Genomic DNA, 11,368 nt, shown 5'->3' with positions numbered 1-11,368 from the left:
GTAATAGGAGATAGCGATGTTAGTGACTGTTTCCAGTCGCTAACATCTTGGCACGCCCACTTTGAATGTCATTAGTGATAAATATCACTGACATGCAAAGTGGGGCCCAAGATGGTCACTAGCTCCTACTAGCTGTCACTAACTGGTGTTAGCGACAGCTAGGTAATAGGGAGATAATTTTATCTCCGCTTTCTTGTCTTTTAAAGCCAAAAAAGCGGAGATAAACCCACTTGATAATATACCCCAAAAACTTCAGGAGAATCTTTGCTTTTACCAGCCAAGAGCAAATGCACTAGGGATGGGGGTATGTGATTTATGCACGTGAGATTCAATAGAAGCCCAGACCCTAGAACGGAGTGACCTGCTGATAACTAAGCAAGCCTTCCATAGACCTAAACAGGCACTATTAAAGGCCAAGTTTATGACTGTGTACTCTTAGTATATGTTTGGTCAAAAAGCAGGAGGAGAATAATGTTGAACTTTAATTCGACTTCAGTAGTGACAGAACCACCAGGGATATGTGCAAGCTGCTTGTTGAGGACTAACTTGGATAAAGGGTTTGCGGATATTTTTAACTATGTCTGGGCCAAAGTGTAATCTTCAGAAACACCCAACTCATGCACCTATAATAAATGTCCAGCTTAAGCAACCATAGAGTAACAATTGTTAGTCAAGTAGTGTAAAAAGAAGGGGGCAGCCATGTGCAAACATGTGAGGAAAACCAAAGTGCCAGCCTTAACATGGGTACTAAACAGTAACTATTTCTATGTGTCATTCCTCTAGGCAGCCACCACTCCAGGCTCTTCTCACCATAGAATGCATCAATGTGGAATTACATTTAAAAGGATGGCAACCCTTCCATCCCACACCATCAATGGAAATCCTTCTCAATTACATTGAGGTTTCACAGCTCTGATACCTAACAGATTGTATGGGCATGAATAAGTTAAAGTTGTTAAAAATAAATGTCGTCTTATCATCTATATTATTAGGGCGTGAAGGAAAGGCTAAAGCACCAGGAAATCCTCATTAACTGATAAAGAACATATCACACGTGACCCAAGGCCACAAATTGTGGCATGTGTTCTTCATGTCCATCTTCTCAGACCACTTGCTCCAGCAACGGAGAATACTGCCACGGTGTGGATCCATACAATAACTATCTTTGGAGTAATGTCTTCTGCCAGCAGAAAGTCTCAAATTTATCACCATCTCCTCTCCTTTTACCTCTTCCTCACCCCGGCTCCCTTGCCTCACCCTGCTCCCTGCACTCATCAGGCACTTTCTGTTTTGGCAGCAAAGGCACTATGAGGCTGCCAAAGACTTGTGAACAGCCTACACCAGGGATCTCCAAACCGGTCCTGGAGGGCCGGATCCATGCCAGATTTTTTGGATATCCCCATTGAGATACATGTAGTAATTTTAAAAATCTGGCATGGATCCGGCCCTCCAGGACCGGTTTGGGGACCCCTGGCCTACACCCTCAAAGAGGCTCTGCTGCGCTCTGTGTCCCCATTCTGTGCCAGGTGGGTGCAGCCTCCAACATATTTCTCTTGGCAAGTCTGGGGTTCAGGCTCAACACGAGTCATCATCTCACTGGTGCAGGGAGGTCCGAAAGACGCATTCAAATAATTTTTCTAAGTCCATATGATGCCTCAACCCCTTCTTCTCCAGCCTCTCCTCGCAAGGAACCTTTAACGCAGATGCTGCTCTCTACAGAGCTTGAAGACTTAGAAAACTTCTTCTTCTGAGCAGAGTCTCCGCGAGTCACAGGAACCATAAAGAGACAGCAGATGGCCAGAAAGAAAGGAGGACAGACAGCATCATCTTCATGCCGACTCCACGACACCATTGGGGGCTGCAGCTTTCTTCTTGGGCCGCGGTCGAACATTCTTCGCTGGGGCCTGATGGAAAAGGATGGCAAGAGAATATGCATGTTTAGTAAAAAAAATATAGATTGCTGGAATATGTAGACCCCCACTGCAGAATGAGGTCTTAAGTACAAAATACAGATTGCTTTTTTGGTTGGAGGGATGATTTTTCCTATGGTATGATATTGAGACCAGGCGCATCATGTACCATATCATTTATAGCATTAAAGAACCATGATACTGGAAGCACAGGGAGGGGTGTTTAAAGATAAACTGGGCTGTGTTAAGGGCTATGAACACAAAATAATTCAAAAAAGCTGTTATGCCTTTACAGTATAAGGTATGTAATGTTCCACCAAGTGTTATGGCACAATTGCAGATCAGTTGACTGGGGGTGAGTGTTTGATTTGCTCAAACGCTCGGTCCATCATCCACTTTAGTGAAGTTGCATCAGATATAGGGCAACAGAAAACATACTGTAACACCTGCAGACAGGCGGCTCGAGAAACAGGGGCGCACCCGTAGTACAATGAAGAGCAAGACTTCAGCTTGTGTTCGGACAACCTAACATTTCAATACCTATGTTTGGGGCCAAAACTTTTGTTTTGCACTATTCAGAAACCATTGAGCCTATTTTGGCATGTTTATTATCTGGGATGCAAGAGTTTAATTTTGATTTCCAACATACTGCGGGAAAAAGTAATGTCAGAGTGGATTTCTCATCCAGATATACCTGGAAGGTGAGGTGTCGGAGGAGGTTAAAGGTGTGGTCAATCTTGTTGATGGTCTTATAGTTTCTGGTAGCATTGTTCCTCTGTGAAGAGTGAGGGTATCATGGCCAAAACAATGCTGGGTGAAGTAAAAAAAAAATCCCCAAAAGAGAGAAGTATTAAATGGGGTGGTAGTCCTGAGATGTGTGCTATTCTGCCAGTGTTTCTTCATTCTGGACTGATTACCATTACCCATGAAGGTCACCAGGATAATGGCCATGAAGAACAGGATATGAGGAAATTATTGGAAGCCCTCCGTGGATGAATTGATGGAGCTGTTAATTGCTGCATGTGAATCAATCAATCAGGGGAATTGTAAGCATGCTACTCACAAGTGAGGGTCGCAAGGCGCTGAGGGGGGGGGGGGGGGCGCAGATCTGTTAGCCAAGAGCCAGGTTTTTCAAGAATCTTTCTGAAGGTGTTCAGGGAGGGGGCATGTCTGGCGGTAGGTCATTCCAGGTCTTGGCTGCAATGTGAGAGAAAGATCTTCTGCCCGTTCTGGCTCTGTGGATGCGCAAGGTTTCGGCCAGTGCAAGGTTGGAAGGCAGGAGGTCTCTTTTGGGTACGTGGAAGTTGATTCTGTTGTTGAGGTATTTGGGTCCGTTGTTGTGTAGGCATTTGCAGGCGTGAGTGAGGATGTTGAAGATGACTCTTTTCTCCACGGGGAGCCAGTGGAGTCTTCGTAGGTGTTGGCTGATGTGTTTGCGCTGGGGGATGCAGAGGACGAATCTGGTGGCAGTGTTCTGTATTGTCTGAAGTTTGCGGAGTAGGGACTTGTTGATGCCAGCATAGAGTGCGTTTCCATAGCCCAGTCTGCTGGTGATGAGTACGTGGGTGACTGTCTTCCTTGACTCAGGAGGGATCCATTTGAAGGTCTTGCGAATGATGCAGAGGGTGTTGAAGCAGCTGGAGGTGAGGGCGTTGACCTGTCGGTTCATGGTGAGTGATGAGTCGAGTACGATGCCGAGCATTTTGGCGTGGTCTGAGGGGGCAGGTGGGCTTCCGAGGGCAGTCGGCCACCAGGTGTTGTCCCATGGTGAAGGGGTGGTTCCAAGGACGAGGACTTCTGTCTTCTCGGCGTTGAGCTTCAGGCAGCTGTTGGTGATCCAGACTGCAATGTCTTGCATTTCTTTCTGGAAATTGAGTTTGGCGGTGTTGGGGTTTCTGGTGAGGGAGAGGATGAGCTGGTGATTGTACCAGAATTCTGACAAGGAGAGGCTCGCATTCAACACGCCCTCGAACCGACCAGATTTTAAACAAATAGCATAAGGGATGATTGCCATTGACTTGGTGTCTTATTAAGGGCTTGCCCAATGGCATGAGCTCATTATTATACTGCTTGACTATGGCTTTCAGTGGGTTTACTTTTACCTGGTACAGGATCCCAGTGGTCACAACATGATTCCATTCCATGCAAACACCTTTGCCATTGCAGCGTTCCCTGAAATATTAGGACTCGGCAATGGAGTCCATGTTATTTTGCAGGAAACCATAGATTACTTGTCAGGGCCAGGATATACATATTTCACGTCACCTTGTACAGCCCACAGAACAACCGAATCATTGAAAGTGTAGAGTGATTATACTGTTCAGTTGTCTAGCAGCTCGGGCCTGAAGTTAAGAAAGCTGTGAGATGTAGGTTTTCAAATTATCACATGACTTCTCATTTTACAACTGGTGTGAGTCCTTCCGTCTTTTGTTTTAGTTACCAATTTTTATGCCAGATTACATCCAAGAATGCACGTCTAAAGCGTGCTGCGGGAGACAGAGAAAAAAGCAGAAACATATGTCTGCATCACACAAAAATTATTGATTTTAATATAGGTCAAGATTCATAAGAATTATGTGGTAGGTAAAATGCTGCCTAAATTATTTCCAGCTACCTGACTAGCCCAAGTGAGCAAAGGGGGTGTGAGAGTGGATTATGGGTAATGTTGAAGTAAAAGGCGGTTATCTAAGGTTAAGAGAATTTGTCATAACAACAATTCAGTGTCTAGGTTTACAAAATTCCAGAGTGGGTTTTGACTACTCCCAATCAAAAGGGCAAAACTTTTATTTGCTTATCAGTAGTGTACAGAATGTAAACTAAAATGTAGTAGAAGGTCCAAAAGCCAGTGTGATCCAAGCAACATTACCTGGGGAAAATGGCATGAGTGCTCAGACCACCTTCAGTTCTTGAGTGAGACTGTTATATGAGGGGTTGTGATTTGGCTAAAACCTTGATTTCTCCTCGGCAATCGAGACTGTTCATAGGCCATCATTGTTGGGGGACTATGTAGCCCAGTAGCACAATTTTAATGTTAGTACAAAATGTTCATTCATGATCACTGTTGCTTCCATCATTGTTTTCCATTAACATCTATCTAATTCATGTTTATTTTCTGAAATCATTTGCCTTGCAAATTATTACTCACTTTTGGTGTTATGTTATAAAGGTGTTTGTGTTATTATTTATGGTTGTTTCCATTGCAAAGTAGGGAAATATTTTATGACCTTGATTGGTGGTAAAGTTTTTATGTTTACATTAGAGAGTTGTCATCGCACATGGTTACTACCTTGTGAGGAAGCTATGACAAGAGCGGTGGCAACCGAGTAATTAAAAACTTTGCAGTTGGTGAAGAGTTCCCAGCCGACTCATGAGTCACTTGCAAGTTTCTTATAATAAATCTTATTATTTGTACTTTTGCATCCGAGTCCAGAAGATCAATATTGATTTAATACTATAACATATATATACCCATCAAGTCAACGTTCCTAACTCCCCTGAAGTAGTGGCCTGTGCCCTGCCAAAGTGGCGGGGTGGGCCAGAGGAGGGAGGTGGGGGCGGGGTTCGGGGACAAAACAATTCACATAAAATAAAATACCTTGCATTGCGCTCTTAAAGACTTCTTCTGAGAACATGTACACAGGCTCCCAGACTGGACTGCGGCCAATCCTGATTCTGCTATAAAGCAGCGTCAGAATTGGCTTGAGCACTGTCAACTTGCACTCCCAGGCAGACCGGGAGCCTGTGCCTGCTCTCTAGCCCCAGCAACGCAGCTGGGGCTGGAGAGAGCTTCAGTGTGCATGAGGGTTTGGATGGCCTGAGTTATGCGCACTGTAACAGTGCCCACCACTCCCCCACCAGCAGCGTCATCCCCCCTGGACCCGCACCAAAAACTGGTCAGACTCCTGGTGGCGGGCCCAGGGGTATTAAAATAAAAAAATAACAAAAACAGGTTTAAACCCGTTTTTATTTGTTTTATTGGAGTCTGGTGGCAGGGGAGGTGGCGCTCATCCGCTCTAATGGAGGGGCTGCTGCTCCCCTGTCTGAAGCCATGGGTATGCCATGCTTAAAAAGTAGGCTACGTGACGACTGTGTTGGCTGCTTAGCTGAATGTTCTATATTAAATTCACTGTGCACTGTCACACTAGCGTGGCCTCCGCCTTTTTCATATGGGTCAGGTACCCTCTCTTCCTAGAGAGGTGCTGAACTTCCGCCTTTCCCACAAACACCTGACAATGATTGTAGGACATATCTGCTCTACGCCAGAGGCGCAACTAGAGCCAGATTTTGTGGGGGGGCTAAGAAAAAATGTAAAGACCTGTGAAGTGCTCGGGTGCGGCTGTTTGTGTCCGGGAAGCTGTCTCATCCCGGGTTGCTACATACGACTGGGGAGGGGAAGCTGAAGCCCTGTGAGTCCAATGGGAGTTGCGCGCCTGCTCTACGCTGCCAGCAAGCGGGACCGTGATTGGTCCGCTCATTATGTAGAGCCTATGTTGTGCTGACCTCTGTCTTCGAAGGCTTCTTGCTGGCTTTGAGACTCTGTGTACGCTTTGGCACTTTGTCTGCATTATCTTCATCAGACTGGTCAGTCTTGGTGTCCGAAAGGCTCCCATTTGATTTTGAAGCCAGTTCTTCAGAGGATGAACGAAGAGGAGTTCCTGCAACGAGAAAAGAAACCAAGCTAAGTGCTGCAGCCTGATTGCATTACTGAGAAAAGGTTGCAAGATAATTAACATTTCACAACTTCCATGCGCCGTTTCTTTTGACTTGTGGGCAAGAGATGTTTCTCAATAATTATTTGGAGGAAGTTGTGCTTAAAACAAAGAAGCACAGTAAAAAGCAAGTTAAGCCAAATGTCCTATGCCTGAATGTCTCTCCCCTTTCAATTCTACTTTCCGATTTGGCTTCATACATCATACAGTTGAATCGAATACAAGTGCAGAGGACATGTGTGTGGTAAAAGGGCATCATCCTCTCTGAGATGGACTTGAGGGAAGGGGTGCGGTGTGTGTGTGTGTGTGTGTGTGTGAGAGAGAGATGCTAAAACTGAGAGAGGTTGTTTACTGAGGTATTGCATGGGCGCTTGTGTGGCACAATTTAACACAACACATTGCATCGATTTACTCACCAGTAACAAGGTCTACACGTGCAGCTCAAAAATTATGCAACGCCACATAAGCGCCCGAGCAGCTCCTGGTACATTTAGGCCATACTGTGTTTGAAAAAGATGAATTTGAGGCAGACACCTGCCAACTCTCATGTGAGATGAATCCATCATCTCTGGGAAATTGTAATGTTTTTCTATATTTATTGATTTTTTTATGCGCAGCGCTTCAGTAGATTCCCGAAGCCATCACCCGGGGTTCAACATGATTTCAGCAAAGAACAGACTGCTTGGTTGTTGGGCACTGCAGGTGTAAACTGCATGTGAGTTCAGCAGTGTGTACCCAAGTGGTTTGGACAGGTGTTGTGAAGGTGCACTCTGAAACCTCAATGGCTGAATGGAGATTTGCGCCATCAAAGCCTGGTGCATCAGACTGTTTTTGTTATTTTTGTGCAAAGACAGCTTTGAATGAGCCGATGGGCATAAGAATGAGTCGGTATGTGGTGTTTGCTCTGAGAGGGCATTCCATGGCCCTCCAGGGGCATGCAATTTGTTGGGCCGCCACCTCTCCTACCCTCCGTTACTCCTCCTTCTTAAAGACGCACCCCTCGCCCCATCTGTGTGTCAGGAGAGTGACTTCAGGGTGAAGCTGGAAAGGCCAACTGGGGGGTGCAGAGTTCCCATGCCATGCCCTCTACTTAATGGGTGTGTGCAGGCACACAAAACATCCATAAAACAGGGAAACATTCGAAGATATGCCTGGGACTGTTCTCCAGATTAGAACAATGCATGGGGCATATTATCAAGAACAGCGTTAAAATTTATCGCCAGTTTAGCGGCAGAAAACTGCCGCTAAATCGGCGATAATGGGCTTGATAATATGCCCTTGAGCATTCCAATAGAAGTCCATGTTCTGGTGTGAACATGGGCATCTATTGGAATTCTCCAGGGCATATTATCAAGCTCATTATCGCTGCTTTAGCGGCAGACAACCGGCGATAATTTTAACGCCGTCCTTGATAATATGCCCCCATATTTTAGGGTGTAATGTGGCACTTCAGCTCTGAGCTAGGGAGAGATCAGGTCTCATCTAACCCTCATGCTGCAGAGAGGAAAAGCGTGGCAGACTGGAAGTTTCTGAAGATGAGCACATCTTCCAGGATCTTCACAGAGGATCTAGCAGAATCCTCTGCAAATGATTTAATCTTAAGCAGGAAAGAAAATCCTTCCTTACCCATAACACTTGTTTTTTGTCAAAGTTTTTGTTTTGCACAAAATAATTCATGTAAATGTACAGGAATTTATATAGCGCAAATCACCAAGCGGTTTCTAAGCGCTTGCTTAGGGAACCCGTCCTGGTATTCCCCTGTGAGATAACCCCAGCAAGGTATCCGCAAGGTGAAAGCCAGGCATCCCGCCGCAAGGGGCCGTTGTGGAGATTAAGCAAGCTATTGCCCAGAGTCGCAGAGTGTGAACCCGTGAATCAAGTACGCACCAGAGCGAGAATTGTCGAGTCCATGGACATTTTAGGACTCAAGACCCTGCCAAGCCGGGAATCGAACCCTGGTCCCATGCTGACTTCTGCTTCCAGGTCTGCCTCCTCTAACCAGTGAGCCACACTTCTCCACTCCATTCATGGTCATGTCACCGTATCTGTTTTTGCCCCATGGGACTGAAGGGGTCTGTTTATCTGCGTGTTGCATCCTAAAAGTAATCACTTGAAAAATGCATGAACTTTGAATTACAAGAGGCGGTAGAGAGGGTACATAACAATCTAAAACACTAACAGCCCGATTCATCAAGCGAAATTGCGCTCGCAAAGAGCCAGATTCTGAGAATCTGGCCCTTTGCGAGTGCAATTTTTGTATTTGGGATTCATCATCCCAAATGCAAAAATCGCTATTAGAGAAATCGCAAATTTGCGAGGAATTGGATTAAAGGAATCTCTAATAGAGATTCCTTAAATGCAATTCATCAACCAATTTGAAATTGCGAATTCGCAATATTTGGTCGCAATTTACCACGAAGTCTGACTTCGTGGTAACACCTGTTTAAATTTGCATTTAAGGGTTGCTACAGGGTGTCCTATGGACACTCCTGGCACCCTTTAAATCGCTATCTTATTTGCGATTAGCAAATTGCTAATTGCACATAAGGAATACTCCCCATTCATTTTGGCCCATAGGAATGAATGGGGAGTTATTCCTTATTTGCGATTAGCAATTTGCTAATCGCAAATAAGGTACGTGTAGGAATCGCATTTTATTTTGCGATTCCTACATGAATCTCGTTTTGCGAGTCTGTAATAGCGATTCCTTATGAATCACTATTAAAGACTCGCAAAATGGGTCTTTGATGAATCTGGCTGTAAGGGGCTTATTTATGAGCCCCTGCATCACTTTTGCGCCACTGGTGCGTCACTTTTTGTGACGCACCAGTGGCGTAAAAAAATGCGCCATGTTGCGCTATATTTACGAAGTGACTCATCTATGTAGCTGCGTCACTTCGTAAACCCCTGAGCAACATTATACCTGCACCAGGTATAATGTATGCAGGGTGGGCGGACCCCCGCAGGAAAGGGTTGTAGGAGTGGTGCAGTCAAATCTATGGGATTTCGCTGCGCCACTTCTAGGACGCCAATGCGTCAAAACCTTATGCCTGCCTCATGGCAGGCGTAAGGGTGACGCAGGCCCTTTCACATCGGGCTTGCCCCATGTGAAAGGAACATTGCTGGAGTTGCGTCAGGCTTCCGACACAACTCCAGCAATGCGCCACTTTTTGCGCTGGCAGATACATCAGTTATACTGATGCATCTGTCCTTCCTTGCGACATGATGCGTTATATTATAAATATGACGCATCATTGGTGTCGCAAGAAGGGTGCACTGAAAAGCGGCGCATCGCTGCTTTCACGCAGCAATGCGCCACTTCTCGTAAATGAGGCCTAATAGCAGTAAATCAAGGTTTACAGGTAAATAACCTTTTCCATTTGCTGCTTGTATAGTTGTAGATCACATGCTGTGCTTACACAGTATCACAGTAAGCTCCATCTCTAATGCTGGGGCTGCCACAAAGGACCAGAGGAAGTTGCATAATGTTTCACTGTTATCCCACTTATGCTTCTTTCCGTGCTCGAGTGTCAGAATGTATGGACAGATGTCATGTTTAGTACTAAAGCAATGTTTTCCCAGAATGTCACAGTGGCTTACATATTTAATGTAGAATGTGAATAAGGACTTCCCTGTAATGTTTGTTTAGCATATGCTAATCCAAACGGATTTTACAATCCCTTTAGCAATCCCTGACTTTGAAATCGGTTTGCCAAAATGTGGTTGTGAAGGCTGCAAACACTTGCTTTGTCTTCCTAATACGTTTGGTTCTGTCAACATTGAGGAACAACTCCTGTTTACCATCAGGAGAATGTGCAGCTCTTCTCGCATATCCTTAAGGAAACAGGACAAATGTTGGTATCTCACTGTTTGATTTACATTTAAAGGTAATAGAACATTTGTTGAGAAACTTGGATATTTGCATAAGACAACCCTTTTCTTTCAATCTGAATGGAAGGTTCTCCTGAAGCCAATGCATTCTATTTCACTCATCCTGCATAATGCAGTGATTCCTACGAAAAATACCACCTTCAGGCGAGTGCCTGTGATGCACTAAAATGTAGAGGCTCAAATGGAAGACCAAGCAAGCTTGGGAGGGCAATATTTAAATCCGATTATTATGGCTGAATAATTATTTGAGGAATTAGTCATTTTAGCACGTGCATAAAGCCATTAATAACAGGAAATAAAAACAATAGATGAAAACCTTTGGTTATGTAAATAGGGAATATTGCGGCCTATTGTAGCCCAATAATAAACTCCATTGCAGTGTGAGTCGATACTGAGCAATGTCTTGGAGAAGCCCTCAAAGTGTCACTGGGTATACATTAGTACATAAGTTAGCAAACTGTTTTCACTTTCCAGCATAACAAACTCATGTTGTTGGATGCCTAGCTCCTTTGAGCATATCCATTAATCCTTCAGTAACTGCGAATAGCCAAACTCTAACACCTCAGAAGCCAGATGACGAGGTTAAGATTTGCAGTCTGGGAAGACAACTTTGGGTTGTGCTGAGTCAATAGTCTGGTAGATGTGGAAGTATACAATGTGACTGGAGTGACATTTCGGAAAGTTGAGTGAACCAAGGTTGCCTTGCCCATTGGACGCCACAATTATCAGTGTATCATTACCTGGCAATTCTACTTGCAAAAGGTGCGACTTGTGGCAAAACTCTACCCTGGCATTGACACAATGTCCAAATTGTGCCCGAGTTCAGCTCCGAACTCGACAGAGGGGAAAAAAAGAGGC

The 11,368-nt window shown here is 44.9% G+C and overlaps 1 protein-coding gene across 1 annotated transcript in view; it reads right to left on the bottom strand.

Annotated features, from left to right (window-relative positions):
• Positions 1-464: 464 nt before the first annotated feature.
• REEP2 (receptor accessory protein 2) overlaps positions 465-11,368 on the bottom strand; it is a 105,514-nt gene continuing 94,610 nt past the window's right edge. The window contains exons 7-9 of the mRNA XM_086931833.1: positions 6,411-6,565; positions 1,476-1,904; positions 465-1,335 (exon numbers count right to left, since the gene is read on the bottom strand). Of these exons, the coding sequence (XP_086787959.1) occupies positions 1,830-1,904; positions 6,411-6,565 (230 nt within the window). The 3' untranslated portion in view covers positions 465-1,335; positions 1,476-1,829. The remainder of the gene's footprint in view (positions 1,336-1,475; positions 1,905-6,410; positions 6,566-11,368) is intronic.

Source organism: Lissotriton vulgaris, chromosome 7 (genome assembly GCF_964263255.1).
Source record: "Lissotriton vulgaris chromosome 7, aLisVul1.2, whole genome shotgun sequence".
NCBI classification, from domain to species: Eukaryota; Metazoa; Chordata; class Amphibia; order Caudata; family Salamandridae; genus Lissotriton; species Lissotriton vulgaris.
The sequence above is the reverse complement of the archived record's forward strand: the minus strand, read 5'-3'. Positions and strand labels throughout refer to the sequence as shown.